General features: G+C 49.4%; 1 protein-coding gene across 1 annotated transcript; it reads left to right on the top strand.

The window, feature by feature from the left end:
* The first annotated feature begins 21,482 nt into the window (after window positions 1-21,482).
* LOC131332845 (uncharacterized) lies at window positions 21,483-23,925 on the top strand. Its single transcript, XM_058367154.1, has 4 exons — window positions 21,483-21,596; window positions 23,002-23,145; window positions 23,329-23,551; window positions 23,606-23,925. The coding sequence occupies exons 1-4, from the start codon at window positions 21,483-21,485 to the stop codon at window positions 23,923-23,925; spliced, it is 801 nt and encodes a 266-aa protein (XP_058223137.1).
* The last annotated feature ends 712 nt before the right edge of the window (window positions 23,926-24,637 follow it).

Here is a 24,637-nt window from a genome sequence, read left to right as displayed (position 1 = left end):
CAAAAGACAGTTTTCCTCTTCCAAGGATAGACCAGTTGGTTGACGCAACCGCTGGTTACGAGCGAATGAGTTTCCTCGACGCATATCGAGGATATCATCAGATTGCTATGTTTGGGCCTGATCAAGAGAAAACTTCATTTATCACACCACAAGGGTTGTACTGCTATAGCGTTATGCGGTTTGGGCTAAAGAATGCTGGGGGCAACATACCAAAGACTTACAACCATCATGTTCAAAAAGCTCCTTGGAAAGACAATGGAAGTATACATAGATGATATGATGATGAAAAGTCAAGATAAACAGGGACATATAGCTGATTTAAAAGAAGCTTTTGAAATCCTAAGGGAATACAAACTGAAACTCAACGCCTCGAAATGTGCATTTGGAGTCGGTTCAGGAAAGTTCTTGGGCCATTTGGTGACCATGAGAGGGATTAAGGCTAACCCTGATCATATTGCAGCCCAGCAAAGGCTACAAAGTCCCAAAACCACAAAGGAAGTCCAGAGGTTGACTGGAATGGCTGCAGCACTTAATAGATTTATTAGCAGGTCAAGTGACAAGTGCAGACCCTTTTTTCAATTATTGAAAAAGAGGGAGGGATTCGGGGAGCAGAGTGCAAACAGGCCTTCTAGGACCTAAAGAAGTATCTGGCCGAGCCCCCACTTTTGTCAACTCCACAGCCAGGTGAGTCTTTAGTTTTGTACTTAGCTGTTTCTGAGCATGCAGTAAGTGCAGTCCTGTTGAGAAATTTGGGAATCGAACAAATCCCTATTTATTATGTTAGCAAGACACTGCTGGATGCAGAAACGAGATATCTGCCCTTAGAAAAACTTGTCCTGGCACTTAGGACAGCCACAAGGAAATTGCCACACTACTTCCAAAGCCACAAGGTTGTGGTTTATACTGAGTTTCCATTGAAATCACTGCTACGAAAAGCAGACTTCTCGGGAAGGATCTCGACATGGTTCGTCGAGTTAAGCCAGTACGATATCGATTATCAGCCACGCACAGCAATCAAAGGCCAAGTATTGGCTGATTTTGTGGCAGAGTTTTCTCCCACGGTAGCTCCCCTGCCTCCTACGAGAAAGGAACAGGAGACTAAGACATCACCCACGACGAAACAAGTCTCAGCCGAACAGGATCCTACGGAATGGAAGCTATTTGTTGATGGATCAGCATGTAATACTGGATCAGGAATTGGGGTAGTCCTTTTTCCTCCTGAAGGAGTATTGATCGAATTATCTGTTCGGCTTGGTTTTAGTGCGTCGAATAACGTGGCTGAGTACGAGGCACTCTTGGCTGGATTAAGAAGCGCAAAAACCTTAAGAGCAGAACGGGTTAGGGTGTATTGTGATTCACAGCTTGTGGTCAATCAACTGTCCGGGGAATATGACACCCGAAGTGAAAAGATGGTAGCCTACATACAGGCAGTCAAAGACCTGTTTGATACCTTCGAAAGGGTATACATTGAACAGATAAGTTCTGGACAGAATTGAATGCTCATACTGATTCATTAGCTTGGTTGGCTGCAGCAGTACCAACTGAGTTCAAGAGGAAGGTGGTAGTAGAATATTTGAGTGAGCCGAGCATTGGGAAAAGTGTAGACTTGGTCTTGGACGTGAACCAAGGACCAAGTTGGATGACCCAATCGTGGTGTTTTTACGAGACGAGATACTCCCTTCTGACAAAAAGGAGGCTCATAAGATACGGACCAAATCTGCTAGGTTTTGGCTGTCCCCAGAGGGTAAGTTATACAGAAAATCCTTCACAGGCCCGTATTTGCTATGCGTACACCCTGAGATGGTGCAGAGATTTCTTCATGAAATTCACGAGGGAACATGTGGAAGCCATGCTGGAGGCAGATCCATTGCCCACCGAGCAATTACCCAAGGCTACTGGTGGCCACACATGCAGGAAGATGCAAAGGTGTATGTAAAGATTTGTGAGAAATGTCAAAAATTCTCACCAATGATTCGAACACCACCCGAGGATCTGGTGCCTTTGACAAGTCCTTGGCCGTTTACTCAATGGGGAATGGACATCGTGGGTCCACTACACAAAGCAACTGGGAATCAAAAATTCCTGCTAGTTGCAACAGACTATTTTACTAAGTGGATTGAGGCAGAACCACTGGCCAAAATCACTAAACCAATGATAGAAAGGTTCGTGTGGAAGAGCATCATCACTCGCTTTGGGGTCCTTTATTCATTGATTACAGACAATGGATCCCAATTTCAGAAGAAATTCAAGGCTTTTTGTGTCCAATATGGAATACGAAATTATTATTCAACCCCAGCTTACCCTCAGAGTAATGGGCAAGCAGAGGCATCTAATAAGACTATCCTTGATGGGATCAAAAAGAGGTTGGACAAAGCCAAAGGGAAGTGGCCTTACGAGTTACCACTAATACTATGGGCTCACCGAACAACGCCTAGGAGGTCTACGGGAGAGACCCCCTATTCTTTGGCATATGGAACAGAGGCTGTCATACCTCTGGAAGTTGGTCTTCCAACCAATAGGACCGCACTGGTTGAAAGTGGGGGCAATGATAGGGCCCTCGAAATTGAGCTTGATCTCGCCGAGGAGAGGAGGGAAAGGGCCCTGGTCCATCTGGCTTCTTACCAGGAACAGCTGATGAAGAGCTATAACAAGCACGTTCTCCTTCGTGAATTTGGTATTGGGGACCTCGTATTACGGAAGGTGCTTGGCAATACCAAGGTGGCCAACGAAGGCAAGCTGAGGGCCAACTGGGAAGATACGTATCGAGTAACCGAGATTGTAGGCATAGGGGCCTATAGACTGGCTGATCTGGATGGTAATCCACTTCCAAGGCCTTGGAATGTCCATAATCTGCGAAAATTCTTTATTTAGAAGAATTGAGTTCTGTTTTAAATTGCACTACGTGATTGTGTGGGAATTACATTACGAATATAATTCCCTTGTTCTAGTTTTTGATTTTATTATTTTAGTTGCAACGGGTACGAATTACGCCCTCTTGAGTTTCACAGATTATGCATAAAATCATTTTTTGCAGTATAAATATTGCATTCTTGGTTTTTGTCTTAAAAATACAAACTACGGGCTTCGTTTCCCTCATTCGTATTGGGGAGCAGGGAACAGACACCTATATATTTAAGTATGTGGAACTTAATAGAGTACAAGTACGAGACACTTGTATGGTTTGTAAGTACGTGAAACTTAACGAGCACAAGTATGAAACACTTGTATGGTTTGCAAGTACGTGAAACTTAATGAGCACAAGTATGAAACACTTGTATGATTTTTAAAGTACGTGAAACTTAAAGAGTACAAGTATGCAACACTTGTATGTTATAAACAGCACGAGACACTTGTATGGTATAAAGAGTACGAGAAACTTAGAAAAGTTTCTAAGTACGTGAAACTTAGAAATGGCTTAAAAAGTATGAGAAACTTAGCGAGTTTTTTTTAAGTATGTGAAACTCAGAAAACGATTTAAAAGTACTGGAAATGATGTTTACAGATTTTCTAAAGTACTAAACACTTATACACAAGTAAACATGTGATCAAAATACGAATTACTTAGATAAATCTGTTTGCATCCGAATACATGCAAAACACAAGAAGAGCCGAGCAAATTATATAGTTATGCCGCAAGGGGCCGAATACCTGTATCATCAAAAGTTTTAACAGAACTGGTGCCTCGCAGGGCCAAATACTTATGGTCACACAGGACCAACCAAACTTTTCCAAACAGTTCATGTCAAAAAAAACTTACTTATCAGTCCACATTCTGGACCTCTGGAGGAGTTTCATGTGGAACATCAGTACTGGCCCCGGCCATGGCACCATCTCCATCTGGATTCTCCTCCAGGATAATAGGTTCATTGGTTGTGTCCCGGACAGGTGAACGTTCAACAGTGGTACCACGGGTGTCAGTGGGGGTCTCCTCATCAGCCTCAGCAAAGTCTTCAATTTGCTGGTCCACGTCATCCTCCACACCGTCTGGAGTATTTGACACACGTTTGCTCGGCAAGTCGTTTTCAATCCAGAGAGGAGAGTCATCTGCAATTCCAGCCTTTGTCGAACATGCCTCCCAGCATGCAATCCAGATTTGGTCCTGTATGGCTGGCATCTGTTCGACATAACTTGCTGTTGTGGCGTCAAAGCCTTTTTGGTAGCCTTCTTCATAGGAAGCTTTCTTGGTGCTGTCAATTTCTGATAAAGCCTAATTGAGGCTCTCTTCGGCAATCTCAAGTTTGCCTTTAGCTCCATCGAAATCGGACTTGGCTTTGTCTCTCTCCCTTTCTAAACGAGAAACTGTCCGAAGTAGTCGGGTGTTGTCATTCAACAATCTGATCCTTTCGACCTCAGCTTTTTAATACTTCTGGCCCAGAGTGACCATCTTTTGAATGAACTAAAATAGTACCAAAAGAGTTAATGATCAAATATAATACAAGAAAAGTCTTAGCTTGATGGAAGGAGAGTCTTTGTTGTTACCTTAATACCACTGACAAGACCAGTGGCTACAAGACGATCAGGTGCAGATCCGAATTCTTTTTGCATGTCGACTGGAAGCAGCAACCCCTGAGCCAGGGCAAGTGCTGTTTCTAACGAACTAGCACTATCCCCGACATGGACGGGATGGTCTCCCCTAGTGAATGGAGGAGTCCATGTCTGGGGAAGTATTTGGGTAGTTGGCAACCTGGGGTGATGGGTTTCTGTATCAGCCTGAGAAGTAGTGCCAGCTGGGTCTTCAGATCTAGGTCGTTTATCTCGATGGGCGTCACCGACATCGAGAGCAGAATCCGCTCCTCGAGTAGATGAAGGGGAGCGGGTAGAACCTCCTCTATTGCGACAGGGTGCAGGAGGAGCGTTCCTAGTAGAAGCCACCCGACCAGATCCACGTCCCCGAGAAGAGATGGTGAGAAGGGAACTGAGGTTTAGGGGTTGACGAGTCATAATACTTGAGTTTGGAAGAGATGGAGAATAACCTGAAGAAGAGGATTGGCTGGTCACGTGGCTGGGAACTGGCTGTTCGGGGAGTCGTGGAGGAGCAGCTTGTCTTTGTGAAAGCCTTCGGAGTCTTAAGCGAGGTAATGGCACGCCTTCCGATATGGGAATCTCACCTAACTGACTAGCAACTGTCACTCCAGCATTTGCTCTTTGGCTCCTTGGCTGGGGAGCAGTTGAAGTGGATGCAGCACTAGTGCTTGGATGGGCGAGTCTCCTGCCGATAATGCCTCTATAAGCGGGATCGTATCCTAGTAGAACGTCCGCATTACGACCCCGACCAGCAGTTGAAGAGCCAGGCTCACCTGTGTATTTCAGAATCCGATTGATCTCCGCTGTTTGGACTTAGCTTGGTTCTCTTCGGGGGCGCTTGTTGGCGTTATCCACTGCAGATTAAAGCACATGTGTGGTTTAAATACAAAAAGAGGAAAACAATGGAAAGAAAGTATAAGTAGAGCAAAAATCAGGAGCATACGTGGGTAACCCCATATGTGGGGGCAGTGAAGGCCCACCACTTGGCCATCTTCCCCTATTGGTTCAAATGCATCGGTAACATAGAGGAAATCAATCTCGTCATCACGAGCAGAATCTGGTAGGTTCAGCACGAGTCGCTTTTCTGCTCTCCTAACCTTGAAGTAGTATGTGTTGTACTCAGGGTTTAGAACTATGCTATACCCCCACTGGATGTCCTAAATCCCAAGCTGGGTTCCCAGAATCCTATTCAGGGCTACAATCCCCATTACCAGTCTAAAGACGTTGGTCGAAACTTGCATGGGAGTAAGACGGTACCAATTCAGGACCTGATAAAGCAGTGGATGAAGGGGGAAACGAACTCCGCCCTCGACAATGGCTACGATTGGAATACACATTCTATCCCACGAACTGTTATCTCTGTCCGCACCTAGAGGGGCGAGTTCAAGCCCCACATTATCAGGAACGCTATATTCGCTCCTAAATGCCGCCATGGCAGTAGGGGTTTCACAGAGTTTCCTAAACTTGCTAGGTTTTGGGGGATTCTCATTTTCATCCGCCATGGATATTCTGGAAATTTCTACAAACTCAAAAAATACGTATGAAACCCTAAGTGGTAGGAGAGTCTGAGAAAGAAAAATCTCAGAACAAAACAAGAACAAAGGAATAGGAATCTTACGAGAGTGTGGCAATGATTCCCAGGCACGAGGTCGTGTTCCAGAAGGCGGCGATGGCGAAAAAGGAGAAAACTTTCGTTTGGTTTGAGAGAGGGAAAACGATGGGATTGGATTTTTAGGTGGAAAACCCCAAAAGACCCAAAAGTAGGCTTGAAGGGGGAGACGGAGGTGAAACGTCACTCCGTTACATGAAAAGTAACGGAAGGCCAACCTACCAGAGGAACTGTTCAAACGCCGTTTGGAAGGAATGTCAGTTCGAATTAAATGCAAGGCATACGAAACATGCTACGTGGAGTCACCACTTTGAGAAAATGATGATTAAACCGCCAAAAAAATCAATGGGTTTAGGTATTATATTTACATGGAACTTAAAGAGCTCGGCTCGAAGACTAAAATTTAGTTTTACCAGCTGCCCCCGAGCAGAGGCAAAATGGCAAAACTGGGGAGCAATTGTAGGGAGGTATTGCTGAACAGATAAAGTAATAACCAAGCACGTGATACGAGAGATCACGGGTTAAACCACCATGAGCGGTGGTCGGCGATACGAACTATTGGCATGAGAGGTCATTGGCGTAAACTGACTGTACGGCAGAAAGAGACATACCGTTATATTGGTCCAAATAGTTAAACAAAGACCAAGTTACACGTAAAGTAGCTAGGTCCAGGTAGTCTGTTCGGCTACTAGATAGCCGAACAAGGAAAGAGCTCCAATCAAAGAGTGAGAGCAGAGGGAATACTCTAGAAGATTCCAGAGTAGTCATGTCCCGTAAAGGAATGAGGTCCCGAGGAAATAGGATCTAGAATAGATACCCAACGAGAATGGGATGTTCGGCCAGTTATGGAAAAGAATCCTAAAAGGACTCTTTTCTAATAAATTGATAAGGAAAACGAGAATCCTTGATATCTTGGGTTTCCTATACGAGATGGGAATCCTAGGGCAATAGGGATGCTTGGGCAGCAAGCATATGCAAATCTATAAATATGAGGTAAACCTAGAGGCAAAAGGTACGCAATATGTTGCATTCTCCTATTCACCTACTGATAATTAGGGTTAATTGATTAGTACGCTATACTAACTTTTGCATTGGAGGGCCTTTGCCACGAGAGGCAAAGGTGCGCTCACCCCTTGTCTGTTTTGCAGATTAGGATTCCGACGACGAATTAGGGTTCCGGTGAAAAGGCACGAATAAGTCGTTGCAATCCAAGGTGATCCGAAGCATCAATTGTTTTCATCCCCCTACAGCAGACTCCATAGAACAACCGTCCTCATAACCAACCCCACAGTTTCTCTGCATTTGAGGCTCCGTTGTCCTCTATTATGGAAAAGTTAATCAAATTGGGACATCTGAAACCCCTTGATCCAACTCCTCTACCCAAAAATCCTTCACCTAGTTTCAAAGCCAATCTCTACTGCGCCTATCACCAAGGGACTGGTCATCTTACGGATTCCTGCTTTCGCCTCCGTCATGCGATTTAGGATCTTATAGATGAAGGGACCCTTCAGGTTCCACCTCCTCCATCTCAAAAACTAAACATCCTTTCTAATTCCATGCCAAAGCACAATGCTGCTCCACATGTCAACCATATATCCTTTAGCTCCACTCAAATCAACCCTTGCTCCACCATATTCAATCCCACTGACCATATAATCCCAGTGAACCAGCCCAAACCGGCTGTATCCATGCCTTTTTGGAGTCAGAAGCAGAACTCATGTACATTGGAGAACCTTCTCGGTCTAATCCAAGCCTTCAACTTCTCCAGACAGGCTTCGATCTCTTCAACGAAATCATGGGTGATCTCCATGATGACCCCATTCAGCCTGTACGACTTGGTCCCACCTCAACTCGTCGTGATCCTATCTCGGTCATAACAGATCCTAGTTCTTCTCAGAATTTTGAAAGCCAGTTCAGGGCTGCACTACCGTCATACTTTGAGCGAGAGCCTGAGCTCAGTATACAGGCCGTGGGTTGTCCATAGCTGATGGTGATGATTACGCCGCTCCTATAATCCAAGAATGGAACCAGCTCAAGCTAGAAGGCTTCCCGTTACACCCCGAGTATCTCCCGCTCCCTCAGCATGACCAGGCTTGGGACGAAGAATGGCAGGTCGGACACAACCAGGCGATGCTCAATCCTTTGGATGGTATTTCCTTGTACATGCTATTCCAACAAACTGAACCTATGCTTCCCGAAGAGGAATACTATTGGGATCCCGAACCCACTTGGCAATTTCCGTTGGATTTCGACACTAATCCTCTTCAAGGCTATGATTTACCAGATTACATGACTCACTTTGTGGAGGACAATTTCATTCAAGAAGAACCTCGTGTCTTGGGGGAATGTTTTCGCCCTTCTACCCTCAACAGGCTCAGCAGTTCAATATCTGATGTCGAGCATGACCCCACTTTCTACATTGTTGATGAAGGATTGCCACGTCCTATAGTTCCTTCTCCGGCTAGGGAAGATTGCAGTATCATGGTGACGGACCTTATCTCGCCAGCCGATCTTTAGGATGTCGATGATATAGTTAATGTTCAAGTTGGGGCAAAAGTTTGGATGGTCAATTGCTCTTTAGCCGATAGCGGACTTTGGGATGTTCCCTTCATCGCCAATGCAGAACCTGTTGCAGAGGTTGCGGCAGTCAAAGATTTGGACTTTTGGGACACGCTTTTAGTGAAGGACTTGGCTGAAAATTTGGGTTTAGACTTGGAAGTTCCTACGATGGCAACAACGGTCGACAAAGGGAAGCGCAAGCTAGGTGAAGTCCCTGCTGATCTCTGGGATATTGATCAAGACCCTCAGGTCGTGCCCTCTTTGGGAAGCATTCACAACGTTACAAGAAGTGGACGGATTTTTCAGCAGGCTAATCTGCACGCTGGAAGCTCGTCCAACCCTTCTAACCAAAGGAACGAGCCCTCTACCTTCCCAAGGTCTGCACCACTCGAGGTACCTACTGGCACCTTTGATACGGACATGATTCAGAAACAACTTGAGCGGATTCCCGCTGCTATATCAATCTGGGCACTGATTTGTTCTTCCCGTGAGCATCGACAGAAACTTTGCCACGCTCTTGCCCATCTTGAGATTCCAGCTGATATCACTCCCGAGGCAATGATATCTCTCATCCTCCCACCTACCTCCAAGCACACCATGATCTTCACCGATAAAGACCTGCCAGTTGAAAGAGTCGACCACAATCACCCCTTGCACATCACTGTCAAATGCCGAGGGCTCTGGGTTCCTACCGTCCTTATCGACAATGGTTCAGCGATCAATGTTTGCCCTTTGAGGGTGGCTTACCGTCTGGGTTTGACCAAAAAGGACTTTGCGCCTTCTAATCTGGCCGTTAAGGCATACGACAGTACTCGTCGTGTGGTCGAAGGCACACTGATGCTCAAGCTCGATGCTGAGGACTTTGAAATGGATGTTGAATTCCATGTTGTTGACATCCCTGCCACTTTCAACCTTCTCCTCGATAGGCCGTGGCTCCATAGATCTGATATCATGGTTGTGCCATCAACTCTCCACCAAAAGGTCATGCTGGGACTTCCTACTAGCACGTTAACAATTTGCGGGGACTCAGGCATTCGCTTGCTCAAGGAGGATGGTACCCCGGTTTTGGGAATTATGTATGGCGAAGAAGATGTGGATCTTGGAGGTTTCTCTTTCGATACATCTGGCTCTGTTGTGGCCATCAATGTGGATGGGGACTTTATCATAAGCTCTGTTGCATTGGACATTATGAGGAGAATGTCCTATCTGCCTGGTTTGGGCTTAGAGGATTCACCAGCAAGAGATCCCGGAGTTCCATACCTTTCCTTCTTGTGAGGGCCGCTTTGGTTTGGGGTACATTGCCTCGGCCAATGATGCCAAAAGAAGGAAATGTACGGGAAAACCTTGAACTCTCTATGGCGATCCCGACAGCTACTTTGTCTGCGAGAAGGGAAACACTATTTACACAGGGCAGGTTGAGCCGTTTATTGACTCAAAGACTGGGGAGCTGCTACCTGGTTTTGAGATCTTCGCTAACGACACCTGGTCGGATAGTGATAAGGAGCCAGCAAGGGTGGAATTCAAGAAGAAGCTCAATCAGCCCAAGATCAAGACTGACTGGCTGGGATCTTTCAATCAGGGAAGCTTGGAGCAGCTGTTCCACGAGTTCTCCCAAGTGGGTTTGGCCGAGGAAGCTGAAGAAGCCGAAGTGCTCATGCTCAAGCCGGATACCCTTGAGGATTCCATCTCTCTTATTACCGAAGCCAAGGGTAGCCTTAAAAATTGCATTTTCAAACCACGTTTAACTTGCATTGATGATGTGTCTGAGTCTAAGTCTGACACGAAGTCTTCTGAATCTAGCTTTGAGTTGGAGTTTGTGCCTCTTGGCCCTCCACGTCATAGCTTTTATTTTGAGTTTGATTCTGCTGTACTTGGTTGCCCCAAAGGGCCTTTTGGAATGAAAGAATCCACTTCTGACTATTTTAATGATTTATACATAAACTGTGTCGACCCTGACAATGAGGGGATAGATTTTGATGGGGATATTCCCAAGGAAGTCCGTGCCTTCATCGAAAGGGAAGATCAAAGGCATGCTCAGCCGTTAAAAGAAGAAGTAGATTCTTTAAATTTGAAAGATGAAAATGATCCCCGAATGGTTCAGGTGGGCTTCACTTTGTCTCCAGAGGAATATCAGGATTTCAAAGAACTGCTCACGGAATTCAGTGACATTTTCGCATGGTCTCATCAAAACATGCCTGGCATTGACCCAGAGATAGTGGAGCATCAAATTCCTCTACTGCTGAATGCCAAACCTGAAAAACAGAAACTAAGGCGAATGAGGCCGGATTGGGTACAGAAGATCAAGGATGAGGTCACTAAGCAAATCAACGCTGGATTCATTATGGTTTCTCAATGCCCCACCTGGGTCGCCAACATTGTGCCGGTTCCTAAGAAGAATGGACAAATTCGGGTATGCGTTGATTTCAGGGATTTGAACAGGGTGAGCCCCAAAGACTATTTTCCCCTGCCGCATATTGATGTACTTGTTGAAAATACGGCGGGCCATGCCATGCTTTCATTTATGGATGGTTTTTCGGGTTATAATCAGATTCTCATGGCACCGGAAGATCGTGAGAAGACAACATTCATCACTGAATGGGGGACTTACTGCTATTTGGTCATGCCATTTGGGTTGAAGAATGCCGGTCCTACTTATCAACGCGCTGCTATGATCATTTTGCACGACATGATGCACAAAGAAGTTGAGGTTTATGTGGATGACATGATTGCCAAGTCAAAAACTCGTGAAGGGCATGTCCCTATTTTTCGAACAACTCCGTAAGTATAAAATGCGTCTCAATCCGCAGAAGTGTACTTTTGGGGTCATGGCAGGTAAAATGCTTGGTTTTCTGATCACTACTCATGGGATTGAAGTTGACCCATCAAAGATTGAGGCTGTACTTGAAATGAAGCCACTAGAATCTGAAAAGGGAGTGGCGGAGCTTTTTGGGGAAGGTTCAGTTCATCAGCAGATTCATCGCCAAGTTAACTTTGACTTGCGAGCTGATGTTTCGGATTCTAAAGAAGAATACTCCGTTTGTGTGGACAGACAGGTGTCTGTGGAGGCTTCGGTCATCGTCCCGGTAATATGACCGGACCATCATTAACCGAGGCCTCATACTATCACGGGCCTGTGTATACCTTTCTGTTTACTCGCTCGGCGTGAGGTCTCCTGTTGACACTTCGGTTAATTACCGAGGTGTGCATTCCGTTTGGGCCTCTTAGCAGAATGCAGCATAGCAGGAGGGGACCATGAGCAACACGTGGCGAAAAGGATCATCTGGGCCAGGCCTGCCCATGTGCTTCGTAACCGTCTTATCCAGTGCGTCATCTATGATGTCACCCGAGGCGGTTACCTAAGCATGACCTCCACGCACTAGCTTGAAGCCCAAGTTAACCTAGGTCTATAAATACAAAGGGATACTCATCTTTGAGAGGTATGCCATCTTACCCTAACCCTAGACCTAAAAGCATCTCTCCTTACATCTAACTTGATCATCGGAGGGTCACTAGGCTATCCCAGCCTTAGTGACTTGTTGCAGGGTCAGCAGCGGAGGAACAGAGTAGCAGAAGTGAAGTACTAGTTCAGGCGAAGGTCCCTCCTCCTAAATCGAACCCCTACAATTGGCGACTCTGCTGGGGATCTAGCCATCCTTTCAACTTCCACCTCCCCCCTTCTGCTCCGTTAAAACATCCAGATTCAAACATGGTGGAGATCGACGACGCACATCACGGTGGTACCGCCCACGGGCTCGGTTCCCTCGTGGACCACAGCCTGGCTTCTGGCGGAGCGGCGGCCCATGGAAAGACCCACATATCCATCGGAGTTGGCGCTGGAGCGTCAGCTCCAGACGCAGGCCCATCCTCCGAGCTCCACTCCTACATCCGCCATCTCGAGCGCAAAATCGACGATCTCACGACGGTCGTGGACCGCGACAGACACGTCCGAGACGAATTGGCGGAGATCAAACACCTCCTCATCTCCCCATCCCATTCCTCCGGGAGCCGCGGCGGAAGAACAAACCGTCGCACCCCCCCACGCAGTCACGAAGCCAGTCACCTGCTAGAGCACAGACCCCGCCCTTCAGTCAAGGATCGTCTTGAGTCACCAAGACCGGTGGACACACGAGCCCCAAAAGAAACATCGCGCAGGGACCGTTCTCGCTCTCCTGCGCAACTTCGAAGGAGACCATCGGCCTTTGACAGGCTCGGTGGTGGGAGCGTCTTTGCCTCCTCCACCCACTCCGTCCTTGTGGGCAGGACAGGCCGGGAATCTACCCCTAGCCTCACAAGGGCATCCAGGGGAGATGACGGCCTTGTCGAGATCCAGACTAGAGGATACCGCGGGCGCCTGAAGGGCCCCCGAGCCAGAAGTCCCATCGTCTCACACCCCGGTGGCGCAAACAGCAGAAGCCCGGTCACCGAGCGCCTCGAGGCTTCCGCTCGGGATAGCTACCGACATCATCGCCAGGAGCGTTTTCCCAGAAAATCGGTTAGTATCGATCCAAAGAGAAAGGACCACGAACGATTGGACAAACTCGTCCCCAAGAAGCGTACAGCGACTGAGCGTCCAGACGGCCCCGACCGTTCGATCCGACCTCATCGCGATGCGCGACTTGCGCGACTCTCGACCTCTCCATTCACAAGAGAGATCGACTCGGTTACCCCCCCCAAAGGATTCTCCAAACCCAAGTTCGCCAAATATGACGGCAAGACCGAGGCGTACACTCATCTGGTCCAGTATAAAACCGTTATGTCTCTGTTTCTTCGGAATGAACCCTCGGACGACGCTTTCCTGTGCAAAGTGTTTCCAGCAAGCCTCGGCAACCTGGGCCTCACCTGGTTCAATCAACTCCCGGCTCGGTCAATCTCCTCGTTTGACTCCCTCTGTGACGCCTTCATGGCACGGTTCGTAACGAGCAACAAGCACGAGAAGGAGATCGACTCCCTTTTAGCCCTCCGTAAGAGGAACGACGAAACGCTTCGGCAGTACGCTGGCCGTTATTGGGAGTTGTTCAATGAGATAGAAGGTTGCGACGGTGTCATCTCTGCCCGAGGATTCAAGCTCGGTCTCACATCCCAGGACGAGCAAGTCTACGACGACCTCGCTCGCCATAAGCCGAACTCTATGAAGGACCTTATGACTCGAATCGAGGGCTGGTGTCAGCTCATCGAGTCCAAGGCAGAGAGAGGCATCGGGAAGCCTACAAGTTCAAAAGCATTGAACACTTCGGTATCCATACCGGCCCCCGCACCTGTCTCAACACCGAAGAAACAGGTCAACACAATCAAGCAGTCTCCGAGGAGGGGACCGAAGCCAAGTGACTTCAACGCCGAAAAGACCGTCTTCACCATTCCCATCTACCGGATCATTGATCAAGTGAAGGATCAGCCCTTTTTCTCCTTCCCCAATCAAAAGCTCGGAACCGAAAATGGGAAAATCAAGAATCCCATCGTTCGATGCAGCTACCATAGCGAGCAAGGTCACTTCACCACAGCATGCAAGCCCTTCAAGGCCTACTTGGAACAGCTTGTTGCTGGCGGCCACCTCGGCAACTTCATCGATCACGAGAAGACGACGGCTCGGACACAGCGGACCGAATCACATACCGAGGAAGAGGTACAGACAATCAACGTCATACACGGTCCCTTGAACCCCGAGGCCGCTCGAGTCATCCGGGCAGAGTTGAATGAAGCCTTCTCCTCCAAGCAGGTCATGTTAGTTGGCCCCAAACCGAAGCGCCCCAGAACCGACGACGGCTCCAAATGGACGATAACGTTTACCGAGAAGGATCTCGACCGCGTCCAGCTTCCCCACAACGACGCCCTCGTGGTCACGCTACGCATCGGAAATTTCAACGTCCGTCGCGTCCTCGTAGACCAGGGTAGCTCGGCCGAAGTCATGTACTACTCTCTTTTCAAGGATCTGAAGATTCTCGAGACCGACCTCCGTCCTTCCGAAGTTCCCCTTATCGGCTTCAACGGAGCTCCTGTCTGGCCCATCGGTATGATCACTCTTCCTGTCCGTGCCGGCTCGGTAACGCTTGAAATAGACTTTGTGGTGGTCGACGTCCCTGGCCCTTACAACGCCATTGTCGGTCGAACCTGGCTGCATATGCTTAAAGCGATTGCCTCCACTTATCACCAAGTGGTACGTTTCATCGGCACTAACGGGCACCAGGAAGACCTGTACGGAGACCAGACCGCGGCCAAGCAGTGCTACGTCAACGCTGTCCGAAGCACCAAACAGACCCCCCGGGTGAATCTCATTGAAGCACCCGAAGCCCCAGTTTTGGAGGACGTCGGCAGATCCCCCGACAACAAAACCGTCGAAGATGTGGCCACAATCCCAATCACCGAGGACGGCTCCCGCTTCTTCCTTGTCAGTTCCTCACTTAGTGACACTGATCGGAACGAGACGGTAGCTTTTCTCAACCGAAACATTGAAGTGTTCGCCTGGACCCCCTATGAGATGCCGGGGCTCGACCCCTCTTTCATCTGCCACGAGCTCAACATCGACAAAGCCAAGCGACCGGTCGTACAGAAGGCACGACGGTCATCTCCTATTCACTCCGAGGCCGTCATTGAAGAAGTCAACCGACTCCTAAACGCTGGGGCAATCAGAGAGGTCCAGTACCCCAAGTGGTTGGCTAACACCGTCGTAGTCAAAAAGAAGAATGGCAAATGGCGTGTCTGCGTCGACTACTCCAACCTTAACGACGCCTGCCCGAAGGACTTCTTTCCTCTTCCCCGAATCGACCAGCTTGTCGACGCCACCTCCGGACACGAGCGACTCAGCTTTTTGGATGCGTACCGGGGCTACCACCAGATCGCCATGAGCGAAGGCGATATCGAGAACACTGCCTTCATTACCCCCCACGGGATCTTCGGTTACCTTGTCATGCCCTTCGGTTTAAAGAATGCCGGAGCAACCTTCCAGCGAATGATAACCAAGATGTTCGAGCGATTACTGGGCGATACTATGCTGGCATACATTGACGACATGGTGGTTAAAAGTCTTCGCGCCGGTGATCATCTAACTCACCTCGCCAAGGTCTTTGAGATACTCAAGCGCCACAAACTCCGCCTCAATGCCGAGAAATGCATCTTCGGCGTCAGCTCCGGCAAATTTCTTGGCCATATCGTCTCCCGGCGGGGTATTGAGGCCGATCCTTCCCAAATTCGCGCTATTGATCAGCTCTCGCCTCCCCACAACAAGCACGATGTTCAGCGTCTAACCGGAATGGCTGCTGCTCTGAATCGGTTTATAAGTCGCTCCTCGGACAAATGTCAGCCTTTCTTCACACTACTAAAGGGCAGCCGACGAAGCTTCAACTGGACAGAAGAATGTGACCGAGCCCTCTAGCGACTAAAGGAGTATCTTTCCACGGCTCCACTCCTCGTCACTCCTAGGGACCAGGAAGACTTGTTCCTCTACCTAGCTGTCTCTCCGCACGCCGTAAGCTCGGTGCTCGTCCGACAGGAGGGTCGGGAGCACCAGCCAATCTACTACTCCAGCAAAACCATGACTCCCGCCGAGACGCGCTACCTCCCCCTGGAGAAGCTCGTGCTCACCCTAATCTCAGCCTCCCGAAAGCTTGCCCCGTACTTCCAGTCTCATCGCATCATCATCCTGACCGAGTTCCCCCTCAAATCTCTTCTCCGGAAGGCCGATCTCTCCAACCGAATTTCACAATGGGCCGTTGAGATTGCCAATTTCGAAATCCACTTTCAGCCTCGGACAGCAATAAAGGCTCAGGTGCTGGCTGACTTCATCGCAGAGCTTACACCGCCCAACGTATCTGCTTCGGCACCCCCATCGAGCACCGAAGCAGTACTCCAGGCCAACCCTAGCACAACTTGGCAGCTCTTTCATGGAGATGTATGGAAAATGTACGTCGATGGCGCATCCAACAGCCGAGGCGAAGGTGCAGGCGTCATTCTTCTCTCACCCTCCGGTGTCTTGCACGAAAGCTCCTTCTCCATCAATTTCCCAGCCTCTAACAACGAGGCCGAATATGAGGCGTTGATCTCCGGACTCAAAACTGCCGAAGCCATTGGCATCGAAGAGCTCGTCGTTTACAGCGACTCCCTGTTGGTGGTTAACCAACTCTCTGAAGAATACGAAGCTCGGGATGACCGCATGCGTACCTACCTCAGCGCCGCAGTCCAGCTCATTCAACACTTTAAAGCAATCAGAGTCGAGCATATTTCAAGGGAACAGAACGCCCACGCCGACGCCCTGGCAGGGCTCGCTTCGGCATTCTCATGCACTGGGCACCGATCCATTTCCTTCAATTCTATTGACAAGCCCAGTTTTGAGCTGGAAGACCTACAGAAGGAAGTACTCAACATAGAGCTCGGTCCGAGCTGGATGGATGAAATCGTCCTTTACCTGAGGGAAGACTCCCTTCCCACCGACAAAAAGGAGGCTCACCGACTCCGAAACAAAGCTGCTCTCTTCTGGCTCAATCCCAACGGCAAGCTTTACCGAAGATCATTTACCGGGCCGTACTTATTGGTTGCGCACCCACATCAAGTTCCGGGCATCATCGAAGAGCTTCATGCCGGTGACAGCGGTTGTCACTCTGGTGGACGATCGCTCGCCCACCGAGCCCTCACTCAGGGGTATTGGTGGCCGACAATGAAAAAGGATTCCGAAGAGTTCGTCAAGCGTTGCAGGAAGTGCCAGATGTTCGCTCCCATTATACATCAGCTGGCCCGGGACCTTAGCCCTCTTACCAGCCCCTGGCCCTTCTCCCAATGGGGCATGGATATCGTTGGAAAGCTCCCTGTCGCTCCGGGTGGATTCAAGTTCCTCTTGACCGCAACCGATTATTTCTCAAAATGGGTCGAAGCCGAGCCCCTGGTCACCATTGAAGAAGCAGACATCATCCGCTTCATATGGCGAAACTTAATCTCTCGCTTCGGTGTACCGTTCGCCATAATTACAGACAATGGAAGGCAGTTTACAGGGCAGAAGTACCGGGCCCTGCTTGACGAATACGGCATCAAATGGGATACATCCACCCCGGCTTACCCCCAGGGCAACGGACAGGCCGAGGCGGCAAACAAAGCAATTTCATCCGGACTAAAACGACGACTCGAGTCACGGCGAGGAAAGTGGGCCGAAGAGCTGCCCAGGGTACTCTGGGGCTACCGTACGACGCCTCGGCGATCAACCGGTCGCACACCTTTCTCCTTGGCATTCGGAATGGAGGCGGTCATCCCACTCCAAGTCGGACTCCCAACAATGAGAACAGAAAATTTTGATGAGTCGGTCAACAATAACACCATTGCTTCGGACCTCGATTTAGCCGAAGAAGAGCGGGACAACGCAAGGATCAAGCTTGCTTCATACCAATAGGAGATTGCAAAGGGTTACAACCGGAGCGTGCGTCTCAGGTCGTTCAAGCCTGACGATCTTGTTTGGAAAAAGGTGGTGGAAAAGTCCAAAAAGCGAAAACTAATGCCCAATTGGGAGGGTCCTTACCGAGTTCTCAAGCACCTCGGTTCGGGTAACTACAAATTGGAGAAGCTGGACGGTTCCCCCATTGCTAAGTCGTGGAATGCTAACAACTTGAAAAAGTTCTACGGATAACGCTCGGTTACCGAAGTCCGTTTGGTCTCTATTACGTTGCACTTTCATTTAAAGAGAGCTTTGAAGGCAATCTGCTTATGTATTGACAATACTCCCAAGTTTTAATGAGAATTCCCTCTTTAGCACTATTCGTACACTGATTGTTTAAATTACTTAATACTTGGTCTGTTTTTAACCGGACCATTTTATACCGACTTCAGGGATATTGTTCTCCCATAGATGATACCCTCGGACAAAATTCCCACCAAGTCGCCCAGGCCTCTTCGGTCGTCCGGATTTCTGGTCACTCGCTGTAAGGATACTCGGTCTCTCTCTCCGAGCCCCTTATGCCGACCCATCAGAAATTTCCAACTGTTCAGACTCGCTGCGTCACGAACCTATGGCAGAAGCCATACCCCTTTGTGACCCCCGCCTACGTCCCTAGCAGTAAAACCATCTCGCGTCTGCCCGATAGACTCATTTCTATTAATAAGGGCGTGTAGGTCAAATATTCATTGAACAGTTGCTTCTGATTCGATCCCTACCGACCCTCCTACTAGCAGGGGCTTCGGATCAAATCACTTTTTCTTGATTAAACATCTTTTTTATGCTTGGCAAATAGATTCGGTTAATGCTTCGGTTTATACTTGTTTCTACAAACTTTTCAAGTCTCACCGAAGCAGGGGCATCTTAACCCAATGAGCAAACCAATCGTACAAGCATTTCAAAGATTTTAACATTCAAGAAAACAAAGCATCATAAAGTTTCAGCAACAATCCATGGGCAGAAAAGTCACTGCTTCATCAAATATTTACAAACTCTGGAACAGCAAACTCCCAATGTTCGGAGCCGTCCAGTCAAAAGTTACAGAATTCAAAGACAAAAGTAAAAGAAGACTATCCTAAGAGCGAGCTGGGTGGTCGAGCTAGACCTCGGACGCCGGGGCATTTGGATCAGCTTGGTTCCCAAGACCTTGGTCCTCAGACGCCGGCTCCACCACTTCCTCCTCTTCTGGAAGGACGAGCTCCTCGGGAGGCGCCTCGGGGAGGGTTCGGAGATCAGAGTCTTCGGGGAGGCCGAGCCTCTTCACCAAGGCTTCATGGCCATACCGAAGGCCGTCCAAGAAACGGTCCCGATGCAGCTCCGCCTCAATCTCCCGAACTTGCTTTTTGTACTCCACTCCGGCTGCATCCCAGCCTTCATCGTAGCCTCCCTTCCTCGCGAAGTCAACCTCTGTGGTCCTGGTGACTCGCATTGTGTTGGCATCCTCCTCGGCCTTGGCGGCTCTGGCCTCTGCCTCCACTCTCTCCCTGTCGCACCTTCGGAAGTCCGCCAGGTAGAGCTCGCAAGTCTTCCGAGCCAATTTGAGGTCCTCCTCCTTCCGAGCCAGCTCCCGGGTAAGCTTATCAGTCTTCTCTTCCTGCTTTTTGCATCGGTCATTGATGGCCAATGCCCGAGCTCCAGCCTGCAAACAGAAAAATACAAGAAATTCAACAAAATGCAAACTTTCAGACTGAATAAAATGGGACGCAGACCACTAACTTACATTGAAGAGGGCCTGAGCTATCTCGGCCGTAATGTCCTCGGTCAAGCCGGTGACAGCCCGGGCGTCCCTAGGAAGAATGCTTCCTTGGAGCATCCCGAAGGCCACGCCGAGGTTTTTAACACTGTCGGCATGGTGGATTGGGCGGCCAGCAAAGTGGCGGAACTCCGGAGCCCAGGGGAGTTCCCTCGGGTTGACCCAAGTGCCCTCCTCCGCTCCTCCGGTCCCCCCTCCAGCCTCTTCCCGCTCCTCCTCGATCAGGATCGTCTCCTGACCTCCACCGTCTCCGTCTCCCCCCTCCCGCCGAGTCCTCTTCTCCGGAGGCTCCTGCGGCGAGATTGGGGTCAGTCTTGAAGTCCCGGCACCAGGAGTACCGGGGACTGTCCCCCTGCCCCGGCCAGCAGGCCTTCGGCGCCTCAGGCTCAGCACCTCTCGGGTTCCCGTGCCCGCCATCTCCGCGCTTAAACCGGTCCTCTCCGGCGTCTCTCGATTGATTTCCTCTCGTATAACCCCCCGAGGCGCGGATGTGCTGCCTTCGGTTTCGTCCTTTTCTCCTGCCCACCTTTCTCCCCTTCCTGCTCCTCTTCCGGCTCTCCCTCCTCGGCCTCGTCCTCGGCCTGCCCGCGGTACCCCTTGCTGCCTCGGCTTCTTCTTCAGAAAGCTCGTATAGGTTGGGACGTACCCGAGTAGCTCAGGAGCGTACCGACTGGAGATCGGGATGGCGAAGGCCGCTGTAATTCGGGCTCGCTCAGCTTTCTCCCGAAGCTGCTGAACGATTCCCTCGGCTGCACAGCAAAATCAAAACAAGGGATTACTACAAAGTACGCAGGGCATAACGAAAACAAACAAAACTTCTACCGAAGAATAAATTCTACCGACTAGGAGCCCCGGTCCCAAATTGCACCCTGGTAGTCGTATCGGCATTCTCCCCGGGCCCGAACATGAAGTTGCCGGTTACCGAGAGGTAAATATTTGCCCACTCCTCGGAGTCGGGGAGATGATCGACAAGGAAAGTATCGTATCCCGTCCGGCAAGAGAGGTAGTACCGGTTGCTCTCCCGGTTGACTCCTAGGAGGTATACTCCGAAGAGCTCCTCGACCCCAAAAGTCAGATTGAACTGCCTCCTCAGCTCAATAATGCTTGTGATGATCCGGTAGGAGTTTACTGTAAGCTGGGAGGAGGTAAGGGAAACTGTTCGCAGGACTTGTCGGACGAATTGGTGGAAGGGGAATCTGATCCCTCCCTCGGTGATTGCCATCAAGGGAAAGATCAACTCCCCCGGTCGGTGAGGAAGTGTCTTTGGGTTGTTGTCAGGAAGCAGCCGGACCTCCACGTCAGGAGGGATGCTGTAAACCCTTTTGAACTCGGTGAGGGCAGCCGGTGTCCCATTAAAGTATTGGTTCAAGTAAGGGCATGGCCTCATCGGCCTCCTTCGTCCCCGAACCTCCTCGGGGGCATCGGCGAATGGGCCCGGTCCACGGCCAGAAGTGCTTGGGGTTTCCATCTCCCAAGATGCGAGGGCTGTAACTGGCCGCGAAGCTCTAAGGTGGTCCGAGGGCTCAATGACGTCCAGCGGAATTCGGTAGACGGCCTGGGCACGACACTCCTCAAAAATCTCCTCAAGATCGGCAGAAAGGGAGCTACTGGTACTGTCCGAGGAGACTTCAATGACCATTCGCCCCTACCTAGCAAGAAAAGACGTGCAAAAACCCGTTAGCTATATGCTCAGGGAAAAGCAACATGACCTAGCAAGCATGGGGCGAAATGGTCATCGCTCCTCAGTAGGTTCCTAGGCACCTCTCCCCGAGAAAGGTGCCCGAGGCCGGTGGTCGTTTCTATGGTCTCAAGTTGAAGATTGGCCTCGGGAAGAATGCGGGCCTCGGGTTGAATCTGGAGCTCGGGAAAACTAAGAACAGCGCAGGAAACGCCCAGCGCCGCCGCGGGAAGAAGGACGGCGAGCGGCGGAACAGTCCCAACGCTTGAGAAATGGGGATTGGAATGAAGAAAACTTGAAGAAAACGATCAAAACGCGAAAACTAGCGACTGAAGATCATCATACCTGAGTTTCGTGACGAGATCCGCGTCCAAAAACGCTCAAAATCTCGATCAAATGCTGGAAACAAACGGCGGCGGCGGTTCGACTTCAGAAGCAGCGAGAGCGTAGCCGTCTTCCCTTTGCCTTCCCTATTTATAACAAGAGAGACGAAGTTAGGCGCGGGAAACGAAGCGTCGTGCACCGAGCCGTCAGATCTTCGACGCGTGTCGCCATCGGACGGCCAGAATCGAGGATCCTGCACCGAGGACAGGCGCCGGATATTCAGACCTTAGGCATGTTGACGCGTGTCACCGAAGCGACGTTTCGTACCAATCAACTGACATTTCACGTGCCGAGGCAGCCTTTTGATTCTGAAACCTTGGCGATAGCTGACACGTGGCTCTTCTCTGGCGCTGGTTGAACGGAATCTACCAAAGCAGTTTCACTCTTTGGTTATTCTCTAAAAAGATCGAGGCCTGATATCTCATACGATGGGATCAAGACCCTGAAGCAGAGGTGCAAAGCTCCAGGGACTTGAGGGGCTATTGTGGAGGCTTCGGTCATCGTCCCGGTAATATGACCGGACCATCATTAACCGAGGCCTCATACTATCACGGGCCTGTGTATACCTTTCTGTTCATTCGCTCGGCGTGAGGTCTCCTGTTGACACTTCGGTTAATTACCGAGGTGTGCATTCCGTTTGGGCCTCTTGGCAGAATGCAGCATAGCAGGAGGGGACCATGAGCAACACGTGGCGAAAAGGATCATCTGGGCCAGGCCTGCCCATGTGCTTCATAACCGTCTTATCCAGTGCGTCATCTATGACGTCACCCGAGGCGGTTACCTAAGCGTGACCTCCACGCACTAGCTTGGAGCCCAAGTTAACCTAGGTCTATAAATACAAAGGGATACTCATCTTTGAGAGGTATGCCATCTTACCCTAACCCTAGACCTAAAAGCATCTCTCCTTACATCTAACTTGATCATCGGAGGGTCACTAGGCTATCCCAGCCTTAGTGACTTGTTGCAGGGTCAGCAGCGGAGGAACGGAGTAGCGGAAGTGAAGTACTAGTTCAGGCGAAGGTCCCTCCTCCTAAATCGAACCCCTACAGTGTCAAGTGGCTTTCACGTCCATTCAGAAATACTTGCAGAATCCTCCGGTTCTTATGCCACCGATTCCCGGGAAGCCATTGATACTTTATTTATCTGTGAATCCTTTATCTATGGGGTGTTTACTAGCTCAAGAAGGCAATAAGGGCGTCGAGAAGGCCATCTATTACTTAAGTAAGAAGATGGTAGGGTGTGAAGAACGCTACACAGCTCTGGAAAAGACGTGTTGGGCTCTTGTTTGGGCCTCTAAGAAATTGAGACACTACATGCTGGCTTATCCAGTGAAGTTGATTTCTCGAATGGATCCTCTCAAGTATCTGTTTGAGAAGCCAGCACTTACTGGTAAGTTAGCACGTTGGTTGCTCTAGTTGGCAGAGTTCGATCTTGAGTACGTTACGAGAAAATCTGTCAAGGGACGAGCAATTGCGAAATTCATAGCCGATCATCCCGTTGATGGACCGGAGGACTCAGATTTTGTGTTCCCAGATGAGGAAGTGCTAATAGTTGTCAAAGACGTGTGGACACTTTACTTTGATGGAGCAGCCAACCAAAAGGGATATGGGATCGAAGTGCTGTTGATTACACCTGATGGTTCTCACATTCCGCTTGCGTTCAAGCTCAATTTCGATGTCACAAACAACCAAGCTGAATATGAGGCCTGTATTATTGGCATGGAGGCCGCTCTTACCCTCGGTGTGGAAAAACTCGAGGTCATTGGTGATTCTAATCTTGTCGTATCTCAAGCCAACGGGGACTGGAAGGTTCGCGAAGAAAAGTTGAAACTGTATCATCGGGACTTGGAAGATCTCATTCCTCATTTCAATAAGGTTACTTTCACTCATATTCCCCATTTGAAGAATCAATTCGCTGATGCCTTGGCAACCTTGGCTTCTATGGTCGAACTTCCTTTGGGTGTCAAACTCTGCCCTATTCTGATCGAACAGCGGGACTGTCCTGGCTATTAGTATGTCAACGCCATCGATGATGTAGATGATGGCCTACCCTGGTACCACAACATATGGAATTTTGTTGAAAGTGGGGAGTATCCGGCTCAAGCTTCTAAGAAGGATCAACTAGCGTTATGAAGGATAGCGGCCCAGTATATCCTTTATGGAGGAAAATTATACAAGAGATCCCATTGTGGGGTGCACAAGCTCTGTGTCAATGGCTCTGAGGCCACGAGGATTATGGAGGAGGTTCATGAGGGAGTTTGTGGTCCTCATATGAGTGGTGTCATGCTTGCTAGGAAAATCCTACGACAGGGTTACTTCTGGTCCACGATGGAGTCTCAGTGTGTAGATTACGTACGGCGTTGTCATAAGTGCCAAATCCATGCCAACTTAATGCATGTTCCTCTTTCTAATCTATTCGGCATGACTTCTCCTTGGCCTTTCTCTGTGTGGGGCATTGATGTCATCGGCATGATCAGACCGTCTGGTTCGAACGGTCACCGGTTCATTTTGGTGGCGATAGATTACTTTACCAAGTGGGTGGAGGCTGAATCCTACAAAACCCTAACTATGGTTCAGGTTGCCCATTTTATCAGGAAGAACATCATCTATCGATATGGTGTACCTCAAGCGTTCGTGTCAGATAATGGGACTCATTTCAAAGGCAGGGTTTTGGAATTGTTTGAAGAGTTCGAAATCCAAGTCCATCATTCGACTATTTATCGCC

This window comes from Rhododendron vialii, chromosome 7a (assembly GCF_030253575.1).
Source record: "Rhododendron vialii isolate Sample 1 chromosome 7a, ASM3025357v1".
Classification (NCBI taxonomy): domain Eukaryota; kingdom Viridiplantae; phylum Streptophyta; class Magnoliopsida; order Ericales; family Ericaceae; genus Rhododendron; species Rhododendron vialii.
This window is presented reverse-complemented; position numbering and strand designations above follow the sequence as displayed.